Consider the following 22,542-nt stretch of genomic DNA (forward strand, 5'->3'; position numbering starts at 1 on the left):
TCATTCATCCCTACAATGCGACAATACAACGGCAATAACTTGTGCAATGTAGAATGTGCAATTTACCATATGATACCCTTTGCAATAACCTGTTTCTCTATATCCGACATCCAGTGCAATACTTATATATATAAAACTCTCCATGTATATAAATACCCATATAAACATCCTGTGCAATAATGTATAATGATCCTACGATGTAAAAAAAGAAGAAAAAGAAGAAGCTGTCATATGTGGACTCACTGTATATACTGTATATATACATCCCACCTTTTTCTTCCTTTGGCACAATCAGTGCGGAAAGCTTTCTCAATTCAAAATATCTGGAGTAGTGTTTGAGTTCCAGGCTCATAGGGTGGGACTAACAAAGCCTTGTTTTGGCTTAGAAAACATGCAGATTGAACCAAAAAAAGGTTCTGTAATGGGGAGTCGTTGAGGTTGTTGTTAGCCTGCAATACCCGATACAGGTCTATGCCTCTGAAAAGGGAATCATTAGGGTTGTTGTTGGCCTCGCTGATGAGGCGAGATGTTTTGGTCCCCTGCATGGCGATGAACATTGAGATGATAGCAGGAAGGAATCAACTCTATTGCTGCGTTATAGGTACCTACCTGGATGGGAAGCAAAACGTCTTCAAACTTGTAAAACTACGTTTTAACCTTTTTTTGAAGGAAATCCTTTGGGAGGATGGAGAAGCAAAGCTCTTTTAAAGAAGTTGTGGGGAAATTTAAAAAGTGAGGCTGGAGTCAGAGCTTCAATAGCCAATAGACAGACAACAGATCTCTTCATCTTTTTACATTAATGAGCAAAACTAACAGAAAGAGAAACACATGGATACTCTCTAAGTGCACGAACTTTGGGTCTGAATAGAAGCAGCTCTTCATAAACATATTTTCATCTTATACTTTTTAAATCCAGCCTGACAGCAGATGACACCATATTACTGCTGTTATTGCTATAAAAATATCACAGATATATAACCTGCAGCTCTGGATGTTGATAATCTTAACGGCATAGGGAATCCCTGCATAGAATATCAGTGAAAAACTATTAGTAATAATATTTAGCACGTTCATGTTTGATGTACTTTTTTTTCTCCCTCGTCCTTCACTTTTTTTCCTTTTTTCTACCTCACAGCCGATGATAAAACACCCAGAAGTTGCCGATGGACTTTAGCTCAGCTGAGCCTCAATTCTATGAAGTCTGCAGGTGTTTGCATCGGGAGGCCGGTCCTGCTGACGAGTCCTTCAGGACGCCAAGAGGTGACGTCCATCTTCCAGTCCTCTTTCTGTAAAATATCTCAGTAGAAATGGATGCTGTGGATGGAAATGCGTTCTTTTATTTTTGGCTTTAATTTAGTAACATTTAAAAGGTAGAATCCTGCTTTTTGAAAGTATTTTTTTAATTTATGTATCAAAGAATATGAACATAGTTGGGATTTTGTTTTTTTTTCCTTTAACAGTGATGCTCTGTGACATTGATTTGGTTCCTCGAATATTTAAATAAGGAAGTTAAATTATAATTTCTAGGACAAATTTCTGATTTAAAAGCTTTTTTTTATTGACTACTGTTTTGGTAGAAGCTTTAACATTCACATCAATGACTGATACAAAATTTAACACGCTTAGCCTGTAGAAAAACTCTCCAGTCGTCTATAGATGAAACCTTCTCTCCTGTTTCCTGTTGCCCAGGTGTGCCTGGGTTGGCCTGTTGCATCGTTTCCAGGCGGAAAAGTTGGCCTTCAGAAATCTGCTCAGAAGAATCTGGGGATTAAACCAGGGGAGGCGGTGGTGCTGCACCCGGTAACGGGTCCTGTGGTCCAGATTGAAGAAGTGGTTCTCTCTAATCGGTAATCATTCTACACACAGAAACCGTTTTTTTTCTAGGGCTTAATACATCAGGATACAGTAGAACTGATCTGCTCCATAAAGTCATTTAAATAGAAAGTGAGCAATACAGCTCTGTCATTATTTTTGAAACAAAAGAGGAGCCAAAAATGGAAAAGCTGCTTTCTGTCAGCCTTCATCATCATTCTCTTTTCATTGTTGAGCAGCTTTGACCGAACCTTCTCTACAACCTTGCTTTAGTTTATGAAGGTTTGCAGATGTTTCGTATTTAGCTCTGTGTTTATATCATATCTGTCTGTGTTTGTATGCTGATGGCTAACGCTCTGTCAGGTCCTGGAGTTGCAAAATAAGCCCCAATCATTCGCCCTCCACCCCCATACTTAAAGGTATAGAGGATGATCTTTTATTTTCGGGTGGAGCATCTAAATAAAGGCCAATTTATGCTTCTGACGCGTAGCCTCTGCAACCGTCAAATCTGTCTCTGTGTGCGACCATGCCCCCCACGCAGAGGTTCTGCAACCATCGTCGCTCACCTCATAAAAATCCTGAGTACATGTCGGGCGGTCCCAAACCCGCGCAGACCTCAAGCGGAAGTACACAGACAAAAAGCAGCTGTGATTGGTCCTTGGTATGCCTTTCTGGCTTTCTGTGTGGTCATCCTTCTCGATTCGGTGCCGGGCGCACCATTTTCAAAAAACAAGGAATAATAACAACAATGGATAAGCACAACGAAAGGTTGATTGAGGAGGTTTGGAAGTACAACCACTTGTATGATGCCCCAGACATGTTGTTTTGGAAAATAAACACTCCCGCTGGCACCGCCGAAGAAGTTCTCATGACCATCCGCCAAAGTTCTCGCAAGTTCTCAAATAGGCTCCCCCTATCGCTTTGGTTGGAAACTGCTGTGCGTCCCTAAAAATTCCAGACCGACGTTGCAGAAGCATACCAGCAAAACTGGTTCGCAACCAGACGCAAGCAACATTTGATGTGTGCGGATGCAGAAGTGTAATCTGCCCTTATGGTGATATGTTTACGTAAGGCCGTCCTTTTCAGACAGTCATTGAAGCTCACCTTTCTTACAGCGGTACTTTGAAAATGGCCGAGGATCATTAGAGAAAAAGTTTCTACGAAGTGTATGAGAAGAAAAGAAAGGCCTCAGAAGAGGCAGATGTATCCCAGAATGCTTTGTGCGGAGAGCTCTCCTCGTAAAGCCTTATAGGATTTACTGTTGCTACCCGACAGCGGCGACTAATATCAAAGATGGCGGAGTGGAGGAGGAGTTACGTGACCAATAGGGAGCTAAAAGCTGTGATCGTCTGTCCGAATGGTCAGTTGACTAAGTTTGCTATAAAGTCCACTATATAGTCCCTGCTCTATATAGCGATGGAGGGAATTTAGGGCAGATGTTCGGACACATTAAGCTTGTATGAGCTATGAGAACAGCAACTTTTAAACAGAGCGTGCACGGGGAGAAATGGTCTTGTGCATGCTCTCGAATGAGTTTAAGGGGCGTTTCCTCTCGGGAGCGGGTACGTGATTATGGTTGTGCATTTTTTTTTTTTTTTAAAGAGGAGAGGGCGGGTCTTGTGAAAATCCTCCACCAAAACTTTAAGAGTTGGTGTGAGGTATCTGGGCTCCTTCAAAGCAGAACCTCTCTGCCTCATGGAGTCATTTGGCTGAGGTCTTATGGAGCTTTAGAGGAAACTCTCCAAGCCTAAATCCTGCTGCTATTCTGTTTTCTAAAAGTATAATTGCCAAAATTAAAGTACAAGTAAGTCAGTTTTTCGTGATTTTTCCCCTGATTTGAGCAGGTACGACAATAAGGGTAATGGAATAAGATGATTTATGTTTCAAATAAGAAAAATCTTCTCCATTATCTTATTTCAAATAACAGGACTGTTATTTGAAAATTTCAATATCGGTTTAATGACATTTCCTGTATATCGGTATACATCCCAGTCCATGATTACAGCGTTTCTCACTGTTTGATGTTCTGGGTTTTGTGTATTTTTATGCGTTTTGTCTTTTAAAGCAAATATTTCTATACTAGAGGCATTTTATAAACATGGGAAAATAAACATCATAAGTTTGTTTAGGAATCTGTTATTGCTGGCAGCTTTATTTGGTTCATGTATGTATTGAAATTATATCAGATAGACCAAAATAAAAGAAAGTTTTGTCTGTATCATCTTATATGTTTTTAAAAATATATATTTCTGGCTTTATCTCTGTTTAGTAAAAAATGCAGGCATAAATGTTAGAATTGTGTTGAAGCTTAATTTCTGTCATTTTAAAGGTAGTGCTGTTTATTAAAAGAACCATTTTTATTCTATATTTTGATTAATCTTTAGATATGGTAAGTTGGGTTGCTTAAACTTTTTTTTTAATGTATCTTTGTAATGTCCTGCAGCAGATGTAGAAGTCTTATAAAATAGATAATAAAAATAATAAATACATTGCCTGAAATGTGAATCCTGGCATAACCCCAAAGCTGTTAAAGACAGGAGTTAGAAAAAATGTTTAAATGCACAATGGTATTTTAGGTAAACACTGCCATCTGCTGGTTAAGAAAAGTAATTGCAGTTCAAATTGCATCAAACAAAGTTAGTTTAGAAATGTTGGTTTTATTCATAGGTGTCAAAAGTATTAATTCCGTAAAAATTCAAAAAAATATCCACTGGACTTGATTTCAAAGATTTGAAGACATTTCACCACCTCTTCAGGAAGCTTTCACAATTCAAATGTCTGAGAAAGCTTCCTGGAGAGGTGGCAAAATGTCTTCAAATCTTGGAAACCAAGTCCAGTGGATATGTTTTGAATTTTTATGGAATAACTATGACCTGGATGACTGAGAACCTTCATCAGCAAAAGTATTAATCTTTATAACTCAAGTAAAACTATAAATCCTATTGTTTGAAAATACTTTTGTAGAAGTTAGAGTATCAATTTAAGCTTTTTACTCAAGTAAAGTGTAAAAGTACCATTTTTAAAACGACTTAAACTATAAAAGTAAAAGTAGTGCAAGAAAAATGGACAGATGCTTTAAACCTCATACTGGTTACATGCACTATTCTATTAAAGGAACAGTTTTCTACAATTCTGGATGTTTACTTCCTTATAAGGAATTTTCTTTTTTTAACTAATAGCAACAGTGTCAAATTTAATTTTGTCATCTTGAAAAAACAATTTGTTTTGGTATATTATTTTGGTGCAGTACTGAGCCTAACCATAACGAAATTAATTGTCTGGATTTAAAAAAAATATTTTAATGGTGTTTTTTGTTTTTTTGTTGTTTTTTTAAATACCAACAGGCCATAACAAAAATGAGCTTAAATTAAACAAAACTAACAAGACTATTTTTAAGATTTAAGGAGTAAAAAATAGAGATAATTGTAAAAAAAAGTAGTAGTTCTCTAAAAAATAATTACTCCAGTAAAATATAGATAGCCAAAATTCTTCTTAAGTGAGGTAATGAAGTATTTGTACTTCGTTACTTGACACCTCTGGTTTTATTTCCAGTTATTTAGTGTTATTCTGTTCATTGTTGATGATGAATTAGCTGTTAGAAATTCCAAAGAGGAGATTAAAAGAGAACAATTACTGCCTATTATATAAAGAAGGAATTATGTTTAAACTAAGGCTGATTTATTGATTGTTTTATCTTAATGAATGATTTAATATCCAATTAATAATGATATGTTTCTGTTCATATTTATTTTAATGTGGTTTATATTTATTAATGTTCCACATCTTTTCTTCAGGTCAAAGGATGAAACTCTTGATGCAGATGAATTCAAGAACTTCTTAGTGAGGACTTTGGGTGAGTTCCTGTCCTGCCCGTTTGCTTATATTTTGCAGACTCTGATTTTTCTTATGTTGGTTCACCTTTATGTCTCTTTTATCAGCTGGAAGCATCATCCTCCCAGGAAACATTGTCTTTCTGAGTTATTTTGGACGCTCCTGCAGTCTTCGGGTTGAAACCATCAGAGGGGAGGACGGCGTCACCCTCCAGAGACCGGCTGCTCCTCTGGGAGCTCCTCCTGATACAGACTCCTCAGTGCTGAACTCCACATCAGCCGATCTCTCCCTGCAGCTCAGCATGCTCACTGTAGATGACGACGCCACACCAGGCACACCCGGACAGCCGCGCCCAGCTGCTAGCACCCCTCTCCGATCGGCTCCTCTTCCCTCCGTCTCACCGCCTGCCGCTCCTCTCACTCCTTCCTCCACCTCCTTCAATCCCTCCACTGCTGAGTCTGCAGAAGAGGCCGATCCTGACGACTGCACTGGTTCAGGGCATTCTGAAAAGACGTCCACAGCGCCCACTGCTGGTTTTACGTGTAGTGACACGTTCTACTGTGTCACGTGTTCCACCAAAGTCAGACTTAGCAGCAGAGCAGGGCAGAGAGACTCAGACAAAGATGAAGAAGTCCCCAAATCAAAGGTCACATATAGCATGATTGGTGGTCTGAGCAGCCAGCTGGATGCCATCAGAGAAACCATCGAGCTCCCCCTCAAACAACCAGAGCTTTTCACTAACTACGGTGCGTCACTGACTCCACATCGCTGTTGCTCTCCATGTCAAACTGTCAGCTTTATAGATTCATAAACTCTGTGCATCAATGAATCCAAACAGGTATCTCGCCTCCTCGAGGGGTTCTCCTCTACGGACCGCCAGGCACGGGAAAGACTATGATTGCCCGAGCCATAGCCAACGAACTGGGCGCTCACATGGTGGTGATCAACGGGCCAGAGATCATCAGCAAGTAGGAACACGTGGATCAGACACCCTGCATTCACAGCATGAGGGATATTAGGAAGGGATAGATGAACTAAACACAACGCAGTGCTGAGTTAGAAGCTTGAATCTTAAGCTGAAATTTCTTCTCTGCCATGTGTGTGACATTTAGAAATAGTTTACACTTTTTATGCCCACATGTTAAAGCAATTCCAGAGGCTTAATGATCCCCTATTTTATCTGCTTCTTAATGTTTGGTTTTAATAGTTTTGTTCTGAAACACCCAAATATGTCAAAGCTTCACTTATTTGACCCAAACTCCTATCTGACACTAAAAGAAAATTAATGAGAATATTCAGCAATAACTCAAGGTGACCTACTGAGGATTAACAATTCATGAACTAAAAGATGCTGGAATACCAGCATCACTGTCCAGATGGAGGACAGATTAACAATAACGGATTTAATTTAGAAATTTCATCTCCGTAATCAACAGCTTTAATTGAGGTGTGTAGCCTTCTGGAGAATGTTCAAACTACAGAAAACAGCTGCCAGGCAGGGAGGGGGCAGCATCATGCTGAGGGTCTGCTGGGGGTCCAACAGGAGGACATAGATCTTAAAGAAGAAATAGACAAACAAACATATAGAGATACAATAAAACAGAATGATGAAAAGTGGACCCTATGTCCTCCAGCAGTCTAAACCTACGACACCATAGAGATGGTTATTTTATCTCTATAGTCATTTCCTGGATTTCGTTTTCCCCCCATTCTTTTGTTCTACACCTCCATGGCAGTACACTGGCCCTGTTGTTCATTTGGGGAGACCCCAGGTTAGTTTCAGACCTGTTCAAGTAACTTTTCCCTTTAAAATTCTTCAAAATTGAGTCTTTAACACTGTTTCTGAACTGCAAAATGCTCTGAAGAATACATGATAAATGGAACTAAACCAGCAGGATATTATTACCAGTAGTGAGTGAATGTAAACTCCTGTCTGGCTCTTTACATCCACTCAAAGGCTCATGTTTTATTCTATATCTTTGCAGATTTTATGGCGAAACAGAAGCGAAGTTAAGACAGATATTCACAGACGCATCTCAGAGGTAAATCCAACCAGTTCACTCTTCAGTTCTCTTGTTCGGAACGCTTTCTTAGAGAATGGATTGAAATCTGATCAAATTGTTGGTGCTTTAACAGGCAGCCTGCGATCATCTTTATAGATGAGCTGGACGCTTTGTGCCCAAAGCGAGAAGGAGCTCAGAATGAGGTGGAGAAACGAGTCGTCGCTTCTCTCCTGACTCTGATGGACGGCATCGGTTCGGTAAGTTGGCTAAGATCACCTCTTAGTTGTATTCTCTCCACCTTTCTGGGCTTATTTAGAAACAGCCTTTAAAAAATCAGGAACATCTTTGGTCATGAGGTCTTTTATCAGCTTGTAATTTGATAAGGAAGGTTTGGTTCTGAATTGCTCAACACCCTCCATGTTTAATGGTTCATAAGCCTTTATCCTAACCTATCAAATTACTTTATTAGTTTTTATCATCAAATTCTTTGACCATAATACTTTTCTCTTCATTCATTTACATAATAAAATGTTGTAATGATAACTGTTACGCAACTTTCAGTTAAAATAAAAAGAAACATTTATTATAAATAAATAAAACATTAACAATGTAAATATAGGGAGCAGCAATGCATACGCCTTCTGCTGAAGGCACTAAAGAATCATTGAACATATTCACGATTGGCCAAAAAAATCAGCCCACCAGTCGCTCTCTGGTTTTTACATGCGTTTTTAATGATTCCTTTTACAGTAGCTAGCTGGTATATGATCATTTATAAGGGTATTCTGCATCTGCTCCCCTCATACCTCTGTGAGTACATTCAACCAAGAACAGCTGGACTGTATTCTCTATGTTCTCAAGAGTCTTTGCTTCTGTCTGTACCTAGTGTCCGCACTGAAGCTGGAAAGACAGCTTTTCAGCACACCTGCCCCCACAGCATGAAACAATCTTCAGAAAGACTGGAAGTTGAAGGATTTGATTCCAATCTGACATTTTAAATGATTGCTCAAAGGTTTGAAAATGAGATCTATGCTTTGTAACTGTTTTATGAATTTCTAATTATAGATAGATGTAATTGTAAACTGTAATGTAATTTGTAATGTAATCTTTTGCCGCTCTCTTGGCCAGGACTCCCTTCAAAAAAAGAGATTGGTAATCTCAATAGGACTTTTCCTGGTTAAATAAAGGAATAAAATAAAAAAAATAAAAAAAAAAGTAGCTGCGTACATGTTTAGTCATGATCTACTAAGATCAACACATCCGACTTCCCTAACTGGGATTTTCAAGATTTTTTTCCCATTTTGAGGAGAGGCTAACTTAAACGGACATTGATATTGACATTTCGCTTTCTAAATGAAGGGTTATTGAAAACAGAGAACTCTACCTGGTCTTTGGTTTCTACATTCGGTCTGAAATACCAAAATAAAGACTTCATACTGCTTTTTTAAGTCGCACAGAACAAATATTAGTGAAAGTGGTTAATAAAGTGTCCTCTATGATCGTTTTTGATCCCAGGATATCAGAACGCTTATTTGAATGACTGATGGATTTCAGTATGTAGCTAATTAGAATATGTTGTTTTTATCTAAAGGAATCAAAGATCTACAATAATAGAGATTGACTATACGGATCAAACAATAATTCATTGGTGCAAAACCCAGAATTTGAAGTATATTCAAAGTTGTGAGTCTAAAGTAACATACAGCAACCTTAAAGAGTTCCCGGAGACTCCAATCAGGTTAGATAGAATAGAATGGGTCAGAGATTAGATGCAAACTTTCTTTAGTGGCAGATTATCCATGGTAGACATCTTTATCAGAGGTGCAAATAGTTTGGGGTAGGGGGGGGGTTGACGGTAAGAAGCCTCCCAGGAGGAGCTGACTTCCTGCTGCTGTCAGGATTCCTCATCAGGGATGCAGATTGACATGCAGAAACCATCTACAGACTGGATGCACTTCAGACGCTGTGGGCCGGATCTCTGGGGTGCTGTTTGAGTTCTAAGCTCTAATGAGAGAAACGATTCCCCCAACCTTTAAAACTACACACACACACATATCCCAGAAATGTTATGAGAGACACCAGAGATGGGTTTAAGTAGAACTGCATGTCCCTGAAAGGGAAATGGCCATGATATGAAGATGGAGCGGCTTGCTCTCCGCTGGCAGGACCGGTGGTCCGGGGTCACCGGCACCAAATGGGATGTGGAATGCAGAGAGACACTTCCTGCTCCATAGTTCTCTGGTCTGCACAGCCGTTGATCTGTTTAACTTCTTTTCCTTCGGTATAAAATGTTGGAGAAGAGAAGGCAGAACCCCTCCCCCCCAGAAAATAAAGGATATAGGCAACTTTGAATCCCAGGATAGTTTAAGATTCTCACCCAAATGAAACCAGTAAGCAAAGTATCTCAACTAACTCATCCAGGTTTTGGATGCACCCGTGTCATAAGGATGTAATGATTTATTTAACCTTTTTTTCATCAATATGATGCATTTTCTCCATGCTCAAATGTGGGTTCTCTCCAGGTACTCAGGCTTCCTTCCCTGCTCCAAAAATCACTACGTGAGGATACATTGGACCTCAGTGTGAATGTTTTTTTATGTGCTGCAGGATGGATGACCTGATCAGGATGTTCCAAGTCTCATTTTGAGTCATAGTAAACAGGACCACAAACAGCCATTCTTTACGTCCAATTAAATTCTATCGCACATATCAAACAGGTCTAGCTGCACAAAGTGCGTTACAAGCAAAGCAGCCATGTTTTAAAATAAAAGTACCACAGTTTAAAAAAATAAAGAGTGCGCAACACTAAGAAAACAGCCTAAATGACCAGAGACATGATAATTAAAAAGATAAAAGACAAAAACTGTTTAAGAACCAACAGCATTTGGGTCAGTGTGAACCAAAAGCCATTAAAGTGAGCATTAAATGTGATTTAAAAGGCTCCAGGATTTGTGCAGATTTGATGTTGATTCTTTTCATAGAAACAGTAAACAAGCTGCAATTTTTTTTACCAACTGGAGGCAGAATGTTGGACAACTCCACTATGGTGTATTTCCAACACGCTAGATGTATAAGAAATAAAAAAAACAAAAAACAAACAAACAAAAAAAAAACATATATATATATATATATTTTATTATTGGGGATCTTTAAGAGTTTTCAACATTTTAACAAGTATACAAACTCTGCCAAAGCATTTAAAAAAAAAGTTTATTCTTCCCCATCAATACTTTATGTTAACTAGCTCTAAGAACCTCTTAATATATGTAGCTACTGGCCACCCCACTCACCACTGTAAATTCTAGTAGCATCAGTTTAGCATTTCATCCAATTATGCACAGCCAGCGACCTAGAATTAAAAATCACACAATAAACCAATATATGAGTATGTGTTTACTTGAGTCTTTATGGTTTCTACAATCAGGTTTACCAACAATAGTAGATTAAAACCCTGAAATTATTGCTTTTAGTTTTAGTGTACAATCCTAAGCTTTTTAGTGGGCCCATCTGGCCCCCCTATCAAACATTTCTGGAGGCGCCACTAGCTGCAGGTCTTCCAAATCACTGACTGGAAGCAATCAACAGGTTTTCATAACCAATCTGACTGTATTATCTCTGTAAAATGCCTTGAGATGACAGGTGTTGTGAATGATTTAAGCTCTTATCGAGATTGTTGGGAGCTGTGATGACTAAAAGAGCTGTGGAAGGATTAATCCATGATTTTATTTTACTTCTTAATAATAATCACTTATAAAATCACATAAAATCCTTAAAAATTCAATTTAATTATGAGGATAAAATGTGACAACATCCAGAAGATGATTATTAATAAGTTTGCTTTTGTTAGTAAAGGCATAACTTCTTTCTGTTTGTCTTGAATGAATCCATTTTGTGTTTCCAGGAGGGTCACTCAGGCCAGCTGTTGGTCCTGGGGGCCACAAACAGGCCCCAGGCCCTCGACCCTGCTCTGCGCAGGCCAGGACGCTTTGACAAGGAGTTAGAGGTGTGTTCCATATTGACTGAGAATGATGGCCCCCCCGGTCCCTGTTCTTACCTGTGATCCATTCCATGTTCTGATCAGGTGGGGGTTCCTGGTAGTGCAGAGCGAGCGGATATTCTGCAGAAGCAGCTAAGTATGGTGCCGTGCAGCGCCAGCGCAGAGGAGCTGATGCAGCTGGCCGATGTCGCACACGGATACGTTGGAGCAGATCTAGCTGCTGTTTGCAAAGAAGCAGGCAAGTGAAACGCCTCCTGATTGGTTCTTTTATTTGGCTGTTGGGTAGTGAGGGAATCTCATACCAGTATCACTCGTTTGTGGTTTCACATTTATATTTTTGCTGATTTTTTTCTTCTTCTTTTCATTAAATTGAACTAAACTAAGATTTTCAATCCTGCCCTGTCAAAGAAAGGATGGCCTGCTTTTAGAAAGCGTTAACAGGCCAAATATTTTCTTTACAATTTTATTTTTTTTTGTTCAGTGTTTAAATTTACAATAAAAAAATAAGGAAGCTAATTAAAGTTTTTAATAATTCAGTCCAGATACAGAGTAAAGATAAATTAAAATGCAATAAATGGTTAAAAAAAAAAAGGGATCACGGTTTCTATGTAGTCTGGAGTTTATTTCAAGTATTTTCTAAGTCTTGATTTATATCTAGAAAGATTTGCATTCTTAATTCCAAATTCTGTAGCGTAAATGTATTAATTAATTCATGCATTCATTCATTCATCCATTCATTTGTCATTGTTTCCTTTCCTCATTTCTCCAACTTTTCTCCATTATTTCCTGTACCTTCATTTATTTTTCCTTTCCTTCCTTACAACCTTATCAAACGCACACCAACCGCATATTCTGACAGATGCTTATTGTCAGATGTCTTTTTGTTCATGCTGCTCATCTAACTCCCAAATATCCTCCCTATTGTTAAGCACTGGTTTTCCTTAATGGCTCAGTCATCCGGCACACAAATGAAATAGAAAACAGTTGTTATGAGTTTTTGGTCCATTTCATTTCCCCTTGTTGTCCTGATCTAACTTCTGCTTGAAAGAATTTGCCCAAACCTAAATGGTTTCTGAATTGTTTCCTTCCTATTTGGTTTCAACTGGTTCGATGACATGTTTTCTTGGCGTTTGTTTTTCCGCCTAAAGGCCTTTTAAACACAAAGGTTAGCCAACGTTTAATTGTTTTCTTTTTATTTCATATGGAGGAAGTTGGGACTTTGTGTGGTATGGTGCTCCCAGTGAGAGAAACCACTGAAACCACTAGTTATTGTGAAATTACTGTGCCCCCCTCACCCCTGCTGCCACAAAGTATCCTGCCTCACATCCCGAGGACAGGCACAGTGGCCTGCTCTCGATTGGGAGAGTGCATGCTTATTTGTTTTACTGTGGATATGTGTCTTCATGTGACCCCAAATTGGCTCTTGGGTGGTCCTGCTGCCTTTAGGTCCATGGCGTATTGCATTTGCAGTCAAGGGGGGGAGCTCGGACTGCTGCTTGGAAGCACTTTTGAGAAGCACGGTTGAGAGCATGATTTACTATCCACAGAGGGCCAGACGTGACTGGCAGTGTTTTCTGCAGAAACCTCTTCACCTCCCAAGGGAGACAACAAACTCTCCAACCCAACCCAATCTGCTCACTTCCTCCCAAGGCCTCCAAACACTTAGAGAAACACTGGGCCTCTTAGAAATCCCACCGAGACGCTGAAAGTCTGTTTTCTTCTGTTTTCTTATTGGCTGATAGAAATAAAATCCAAGCTGGATTTAATTAGAAAAATTGCTGTAGAAACCTAATCAAGATGGCCACAATTTTGTTCTTTAATTATTTTCCGAGGATTTCATGCATTCATCAGGTGTTGCATCAGGATGATGCAGTTTCACAATGGCCTGATGTGGGAGGCTGTGGTACATTTCAGCTGATTCCTATATGGGCATGTTGTTGCTCCTACCCTCTCTTCCTACCTCCTATCCCAGAGTCAACAGTAAAAACTCTATCGAGAGTACAAAAAGAGCTGCAAAATGATATCCTGAAGCTGAAGTTCCTTAGCCCTTTCAGACCTCATTATGAGAAGGGGACACACATGGATAATGCTTGTCAAAGAGAGACTACAGCCTTTCCAAAGTTACGCAAATGTTGCAAACAGCTTAAGTTCTCCGTCATAAAATCTAAAGCATATGATGGTGTATACTTTGGCATGTGTCACAGAATACAAGTGAAGAATTCATATAATCTTGTTAAACTCTGTGAGGTGGGCTGTGCCTACACATCCTGCTATGCAAAGCATTATGGGAAACTGTGTCATTCCTATACGGTGGATTGTGATGTTGGGAGGTCCATATGCTGATTGAACTGGAGATAGAAGGGATCCTGCTTCATCTTCCTACCTCCTTTCTTATTGACAATAATAATAGCATAGCACTCCTCTGATGATCTTCTGCTCTGGCTTAAGGATCCTTACCTGTTTGCTCAATTAGGATTAGGCATCCCAAACTTCTCTGATGCACCCTGCACACAACATGCATCAGAGTACAAGTCAACCTATTATGCAACCTTTGTAAAACTCATACTCTCACCCGATAATCCTGCCTAATGCATCTGATGTTCACTCAGTCTTTTGGCTGACTGTATGATGTAGCTGCCACTAAAAAATCAAACCACTTTTGCCCTTTCCAAGCCATTATCCAACCCAATATCATCCAATACTGTCCAAAAAAATGAGTCATTTTCAGTGTTTTAAGAAAGCCATGAAGGGCCAGTTCAGTGTCCCCGCTCAACTTGGTGATGAACAAATCAGTCCATGGAAGGCGTGTTGGTCGGATTGAAGAGACCCTCACTTTCTTCCTTCCACCGGCTGACAATGTCTTCATTCAACACATCCACTGAATACTGAATTAAAATCTCTGAACTCCTAGGTAAATCAGCAAGGCTATCCATTTTTGGAAAGCACACAGGGCATATATGGCAAGCAGAGGAGGCTCAGACCTACACAAACATTTCAATAAACAGTGTGCTTTACCCAGATTAGGTCCTAAAGAGAATAGAAACCAGATGAAGTGAAATAGCAGTCCTCTCTCTGCTTAAGCAAAACAAAAAATTGGAACAAGAAGGATGCTTGCGTAGAGGTGGTCTCTATGCAGCCAGTTTGACAGAAAAACCTAAAACTTATTGGGGCCTGTAGCGTCAGATTCAACCGGTGTGACCCAGCCTTTAGTTTGACGCTGTTCCTCCTGTAATTGCTCTTTCCCACTGGCCAAAGAACTTGTTTAAATCCACAAAGAATCTGCTCTTAGGGGCAGTGGGAATGTGTCACTGACCAACCAAACAACTCAGCGTACAGCGGGAACATCAGACCCAGGTCGACTTGCTAAATACTTTATACTATTAAGCACAAGGAACACAATATCACGGCAGTTGTGTCTGATCTAATAAGACAAAACATTGCATTACATTACATTCAACATTTGACATTACATTGACATTACATTCAACACGCAGCACTGGTCAGAGAGATTTGGATAAACAGAAGAGCCAAATAATAAAGCACACTGTCTAGGTCCTGACTAGGCAATGTTGCTCTCCATTGTTCCCTAATTCCAGGGGTCAGACCCAGCTATTTTTGCCAACAGGTAGGGAGCCAAATGCTGATTGTTGATAAGATCAGTGGGAAAGAGGCTTTATTCGCCAACAGAGGAAGCATCATAAAAGATTCTGCAAGTGGAGGGAGGTGTGACCCCAGGCTCACACCGACTCCGGTCTTACCGTTGCGGTGCGGTGGGTGCGGCGCNGTGTCTGATCTAATAAGACAAAACATTGCATTACATTACATTCAACATTCGACATTACATTGACATTACATTCAACACGCAGCACTGGTCAGAGATTTGGATAAACAAAAGAGCCAAATAATAAAGCACACTGTCTAGGTCCTGACTAGGCAATGTTGCTCTCCATTGTTCCCTAAGTCCTGTTGCACTAGTTACATCATCAACTGTAACCCATCGGGATGGTGTCAACAGACACGCAAGGGCGGGGGGGGGGGGGGAGGTGTGAGCATGACCCAAGTCTTACCAATGAAAGCATTGTGGTACATGTGTAGGTTACAGATCTGTTCGGGTGGTCAGATCTTTTTGGGGCGCTGCCCCTGCTGATAACGTCATCATAGAGCAACGCCACTCAGTCTAAACTTATTATTATATATTTTTGCTTTTATTTACGTTTCCTTGGCGACCTAAGGTAGCCAAAAGTAGAAAACAATCATTCTTAGTCTTAAAGGCAAATACTGTATTCTAAGACAGACTGAGCTCTGGCATTTATCAATGTAACACAAAAAGTCTCATTGCTTCTTTTTTTTTAATAAGATCTGAGGGCAGGGGAGAAAAAAGCAACATCTTAAAAATGAATTTTGTGGAGATTTTAGACAAAGAAAACCACAGTTATTCTACTAGTAGAGAAGTAACGGTTGTTGTTGACATGAAGTTAAAAGTAGTGTAACCTCATACGGGTAACTGACCGAGCTAAAAGAGGCAAATCTGTTAGCTAGTGAGCACACCTAGCCAAAGCATTTTCCGGCTCTCCCGCATTATGCTATCGACTTGTAGTTACTTCCTTCACTATAAGCACTTTTTTTTTGTTCTGTTATCAATCAGGTAAAACTTTATCGGTCATTAGACATGCTAATCCCTACTCGGACGTTGCGTTATGTTATCATTGTCCAGCAACTACTATGTGTCACATCGACAACGTTCAGCCAATCATATAGTGTAACATCACTGGTAGGGATGGGAATCGAAAACCGGTTCCTGTTCAGAACAGGTTTCATGTGTTCCAATTCCATGGCACCGTTTGGCAGCTTGCTTAATGATTCTCTTAACCATTCCAGGCAGCACCAGAGCCTAGCGCTGGGCAGCACGACTTAAGTCACGTTTTTTACGCAAGTTACGCACACGGCATTCAGTAAGCAAGTACGATGTGACCAGGCGTAAGTCTAGAAAAGCAAAACAAAGATGCTCAAAGCGAGCAAAAGCTTGGCTTAATTTCAAGGAAGAGAAAGATGGCATACATTTTAACGAATGCTGTGTTTTTGATGCTTCTGGACAGAAGCTAAAGTTACAACCAGCATTGAAGGCAACTCTGGTGGTAAGTAGCTAGTTTTATATCACTGGCTGTGCTTAATGTGGTTCCTAGTAAATAGTATGCCATTTCTGGAAATAAACGAGTTTCCTACCTCTCTTTGGGGTTATTAAACGTGCTACGAAGTTACTCCGCAGTTCAGGAAGTGAGAGAAAGGTGACGCTTGTTTATTTAAATCAGGGGGACATGAGTTTATTTTCAGAAATTGTACAGTAATGCCTTTTCATTAAACGGATTTAGATGACTGGGACTAGACGGCTAGCCTGGCTGGCTCAGAGGCTGGCAGCTCCCGTTCACTGCCTTCTGTTTTCGCAGAGATAGGTAGAAATAGAATGTCCCAGGCAAGGTAGACGAATGTCACCGTGCACTTACCAAGTTCATGTTTCACAGAATCGATAAGGATTCGTATTATTTCACAGAATCGATAAGGGAATCGAAATCGTGAAAATCTTATCAATTCCCAACCCTAGTCACTGGCATGTGCAGGACCCAAGCAGATCTGACCACCCAATCAGATGTAGTACCTACACAGGCATTAACTACGCTGGATGGAGCTATTCAAATAGGTGTTTATCTCCGCAGGGAAGATGAATCTTCTCATAAAAGCCTAAATGACTGTCTTTCACAACTTTCTGATATCGTTATAACAGCAGCAGTAGGGTGTCTAGTGGCCCAAAGTTTGAAGTTTGAGCCATGTGACACTGCTGTAGCCACACCCCACACATAAAGGGATTATTCTCTTAAAATCCATAAAGTTTGACACTACTTAAGATTGAAATTGAGCAGGTTTCCACTGCAAGCACAAATTTCTCGTTCTGTCTGGACACATGTTGAGGTTTTCTGCCTTTCCTGACAGAAACGACAGCCAGAGAGGTTCCAAAGCACACCAAGCTCTGGATCTGCAGTGGTTTCCTTCTGCTGCTCAGGTAACAATGAGATGCGGGGGGGCAAGACCCAGCACTTCCTTAAAAATAAAAACGAGGTTACATATCAGGGTGACTCTGACATGCACGGGTCACGCAGAAGATCCTCACATTGCACAGCTGCAGAGACCGGGCACTTCTATATTTAAAGGATAGGACGCACACTTTTGGGTTCAGGTTTCACATCCTGCCTTTGAGACAATACCAGCCTGCTTTTAGATCAGAGAAAATAAGACTCTTCAGTTCAGCTGTTCCTATCAGAGGAATGTTAAAGGGAAGGATGGCAAGGCCAAGTGATTGTATGTTTTCTGTGTGTGAGTGTGTGTTTGTGTGTATAAGAGTGGATGGAAATCTTGATGTCATCCTGGAAGTTTTTGTTTGTCCACTCGGAGCCCCAGGAACAAACGGCTTGACGACAGATGTGTTATATAAGCGACTCTGAACTCCTGCGGATCCGGACTTGCTGAGCCTAAAACATAATAACAGATCTAATAAACTCTTGTTACTCTAAAGTCACCTGGAAATCCCTTTAAGGCCTTCGCTGAGCACGTATTGTGTTTGGAAAATAGGTGGTTTTACTTGCGTTTACTGACTGATGGATTCCAGTTCCGATGCTTCCAGTCCTGAATGGAGAAATAATAAAAGTGGATCCTAATATTAGAAAGGCATCACTGACTTTATGACACCATTCTTGCTCTGTGCAGACATAATCTTCATTTCCAAACACTCAACAAAACCATGACATTAATCTGACTTTAAATAGTTACATTTAGAAGTGATTGAGCAGGAACAGTAGGTTAAAAGCTCTCGATCTGAATAATTTTTACAAAAGTGAAATAAATCAATTTTGTCTTTTCATTGTGTAATCAAGACCAAGAAAAGAAAACACAAGATGTCTCTGGAACCACTCAACAAACATGTTTGAATATTAGAGCATGGATGAAAATACATTTGAATAAGAAATTATTGCTGTTATTACACGTTTAAATGTAGTTTGATCATTAAATGCAAGGTTAATTATTTGTTTGTTAGGGTCTCTGGAAGACTTTATGTCACTTTTCACTCCTAGTCTGTTAAGTTCAAAACTGGCACTTGACAGCAAATTTTATGTTAGAGATGGAAGAAGATGGACAAAAACCTTAAAAATCTGAGGAGCTGCATCTGAAAGTAATGTAAAATCAGGAAAGGTCTTACACCAAGAAAACACAAAACAAAACAAAACAAACAAAACATTTTTCTTTAAACTGAACTAGGATGCAGATGCATAAAAATCCCAAAAATTATGAAATATATTATCTGTACAGGATTTTATCTTGCCTCCCATGCAGTTTTTCAAAACTATGCCCTCCGGTGGCCAAATATTAGATTACCACTCTCAGCTTCTAGCACTGAGTGTAAGACCAGGATTAAAGCAGAGCAGTGCTAAACTCCTAACAGGGAGATTTATCATTAAGGTTAAAACTAAAGCTGTCTTTGAATTTAGTTTCCAGTCTCAATATATTTATGCATATATATTTCTGTATAATTTAGGAGTTCATCTAATGTAATCCGTAGGAGTGCAAACATTTAAGGAGCAAACACTTCCCCTCTCTAATGTTCCCTCTCTGACTCTGTGTGTGTGGAAGAGGAACGTGGCTTTCATCATGGTCTCATGCAGGCTGACATATTTATGTACACATTCAGACGTTGTTCTGCACTGCGTTAGTCACAGCAGAGGAATCCAAAGAGTTCACGTCAGAAACTATTTCAAAAAATGTTTCTGGCAGCATGTACATCGTATCTGATGGAGCGCGTTGACACGCCGTTCTGACGTGGCTGAGGTCTGCAGAAGTCACAGGCCCACTGTTTCAGGTCAGACTCACAGAGACAGACTAACAGACAATCTTTATTTTATTGCTCGTTGAACTGAAGTTGTAAGTGTTTGGCTTAAAGATGGAATTTGTAATGTATTAAGAGATGACATAACTGTGTTTTGGACCAAGTTTTCTGCTCATAGAGTTTGCATTTAATTTCTTTGCCGTTATTTTAGAGAAAAATGCTAATTTTAAAGGATATTTGGTCAATATATAAATATGACATAGAGAATCATCTTTATTTGCCAAGTTTGTTCCACAATCATTGAATTTAATTGGGGTTTTCATCTGATAAATTGAAAAAGCAATCATTGTGGTTGTTTAATATTAAAAAGCAAATGTTTGTATAGACTTAGCTTTGCTATCACGTAAAGGTGTCATCACCTGGAAATCCTTTTCCTGTTAAAATGTCTCTGATGGTGTGGAGCTTTAGTCAAAAGCTGTCCAAAAACCCAGACTTTAAAAATGGCATGGTGTTTTTTTTTCCATGTGGGCTTTTTGTTTAATCCAAATTAACCCACAAAGGCGTGCTCTCCATTACGGTCCACCTCCTGGATTGATGTCATTAGTGGAAGGTTGCTATCGCCACTATTTATTCCACCAATTATGAACTCCCCTGCAGGAAGTTCGCAAGTGCTGCTTGTGTACCTTTGTGCCTATTTTGTAGAAGACCTTAAAACTATGGTTAAACCAACTACAGCCAACAGCTAATGTTGGCTAATGCTAAAGATTACCACCAACAAAGTATTTTGAACACTCAAAACTATTAAATCTAGAATGTAAAGGGGATCTATTATTTATATTTGTCATGACAGCTACAAAAACAACTACTTTCAATTACTGATGGTCAGTTATGTAAGCACTGGTCTTAGGGCTTTGCTCCAAAGGCTTATGTCATAGTTTGAGGGAATCTGAATGTTTTAGGAAGATGAAACTTTGATCTTATCATTTTGTTTAACCGTTTCTTTTTTTCTGTAAGTAGCGTTCGAAGGCTCGCAGGAAAATGTAGAAAACAGCAAACACTTAGTAATTGATGACAGTTTTTTGCCAAATCTAGGGCGGATAGTTCCTGAAATGACCACAGGAACACTGACTTCCAAGCCAGTCTTGTTTCCTAGGCATTAGGCTGACCCCGATCCCAACCCAGCAGAACTTTACAGATCAGCATTCTGTAATTGATCCCTTTAGGTGTCCTCTGTGGTTCTGGAAGCTCTTATGTGGTCTCACAGACTCTGGGGTCCCTCCGGAGTACAACTGATCTCGGTGCTAGCAGATGACTCATTTCCACAGTCTAAACAGTGCAGATTCTGTGAAGCCTGTATGTTGAGGTGCCTTTGGTTTTTTGGCCACATCCGGGCGCAATGTTTATAAGCCTCACTAAACAGGGGAAGCCCGCTGGACCTGATCAGGGCCAGTAAAACTCATTCTGTAAAAGAATGAACTCAGAGCTTTGGTTTTGCACACCATAGCTTTTTGATTAAATAATCACAATGATTTAAACGGTGATTGTGCGGAAAGAAAATGGCTAAAAAATCTGAGTGAAGCCTCCTTTAAAACCATTAATCATCCAGGCCAGCAGGCACAGGAAACGAGTAGTAGAGATTACTCCTCTGTGTCGAAACGAGGGAGAAAAACGGCAGCAGAAATGAGCGCAGTTTTGTGTGTTTGACATAAATTCTCCAGTGGAAGACTAAATGAGCCAAACACTGCTAAATGCTTGCTGATGTTTACAGCAACAGCCTTGCCTTATAAAGGGCTTTTTCCAACTCGTTTGTCCTTTTAAAGACTCTGCAGGAATTTCAAGACAGGCCACATAAATATCAGTCGGATCAGCATGTGAAGTTTATTTGAGGCGGCTGTTTATAAAACCCGGAAATGTGCTGCTTGTACTCCTTAACCCCTGCACCTACCTTTCGCCAGTCACAGCTGTAAATGTGTGCGTTTCTTTGGATATTAGTGTGTCCCGATCTTCCTTCCTCATGTTTTGGAGTGTATTTGTTTTTGTGATTGCATAGAAAGGCACGTATTATTGCTGTGCTTCAGCTCTGAGAGCAGATGTCGGGTACTTTAAATACAGGTGCACAGAAAGCTCCACAAGCTGGGTAATAAAAATGTTCCTGTGGTTTTGTAACGGTGTAATGCCCAAAGTATTTCCACAATTCATTAGAGGGACCCAATCACTCAGGAACTACATGACCTGAGCGTCCCAGGTTGCTTTTGCCTTAAGTGCAGAAATACTATTTATTTTTCTGCTGGAACCTGAAACCTGAAAGCCTCTCTAATCTTCCTGTCTCTGTTCATATATTTAGTTTAAATGGGGAAATTAAAAATGACCCTGGGAGGAAATTGTAGCATAAACTGACAAGCTTAATATAAGAATGTGGAACCGTTTTCAGACTGCAGAACTTTTGCTGATTTTAACCAGCATAAACGACTTAACATTTTATGTATTTTGTTTAACTTAAATGTGACAAATCCACATACTACTGCGACTAATTGTGAAGTGGAGTTAAAATGGTACCGTAAAATTGTTTTCTGCCCCCTTTTGTAATTTGATAAGGCGGACACCGAATACGATTTTGTTTCCGATCCGACGAAAACCTTGGCGGACGAGGTCGTGGCATTTCGCACTCATTGAAAGTCAATGGGGATGATAAAACCCGACAAGATTTTACTAGGGTTGTGAAAAGTATCGATTCTCAAAAAAGTATCGATACTGAAACATTGTATCCGGATACAATACTAGTTTCTAAAAGTATCGATACAGTGCTACCACCAGTGGCACCTAAACAGTCATTCATCTAAAGTGCAGAATACAGGGACAATGCACTTTCAGAACACTGTGTGATTGAATAATTCTGTGCACTTTTCAGTTTCAGACTTTTTTTATGTAAAAGGTGCAGCTGCTGAGAATTATTTTTGTTTCTTAACCGGTTTGGCTAGTGTCATTATGTGTGCAAAGCATAGCCAAAGAAGGAACACTTAATTTTAATT

At 39.7% G+C, this 22,542-nt stretch overlaps 1 protein-coding gene across 1 annotated transcript in view; it reads left to right on the forward strand.

The window, feature by feature from the left end:
* Positions 1-22,542, forward strand: part of spata5 (spermatogenesis associated 5) — a 173,570-nt gene that overhangs the window by 803 nt on the left and 150,225 nt on the right. Inside the window, exons 2-10 of the mRNA XM_015397260.1 lie at positions 1,136-1,260; positions 1,690-1,847; positions 5,607-5,665; positions 5,751-6,389; positions 6,482-6,611; positions 7,629-7,685; positions 7,780-7,903; positions 11,548-11,649; positions 11,728-11,881. Coding sequence (XP_015252746.1) covers positions 1,136-1,260; positions 1,690-1,847; positions 5,607-5,665; positions 5,751-6,389; positions 6,482-6,611; positions 7,629-7,685; positions 7,780-7,903; positions 11,548-11,649; positions 11,728-11,881 — 1,548 coding nt within the window. The remainder of the gene's footprint in view (positions 1-1,135; positions 1,261-1,689; positions 1,848-5,606; positions 5,666-5,750; positions 6,390-6,481; positions 6,612-7,628; positions 7,686-7,779; positions 7,904-11,547; positions 11,650-11,727; positions 11,882-22,542) is intronic.

This window comes from Cyprinodon variegatus, unplaced genomic scaffold, assembly GCF_000732505.1.
Source record: "Cyprinodon variegatus isolate N-32 unplaced genomic scaffold, C_variegatus-1.0 Scaffold847, whole genome shotgun sequence".
NCBI classification, from domain to species: domain Eukaryota; kingdom Metazoa; phylum Chordata; class Actinopteri; order Cyprinodontiformes; family Cyprinodontidae; genus Cyprinodon; species Cyprinodon variegatus.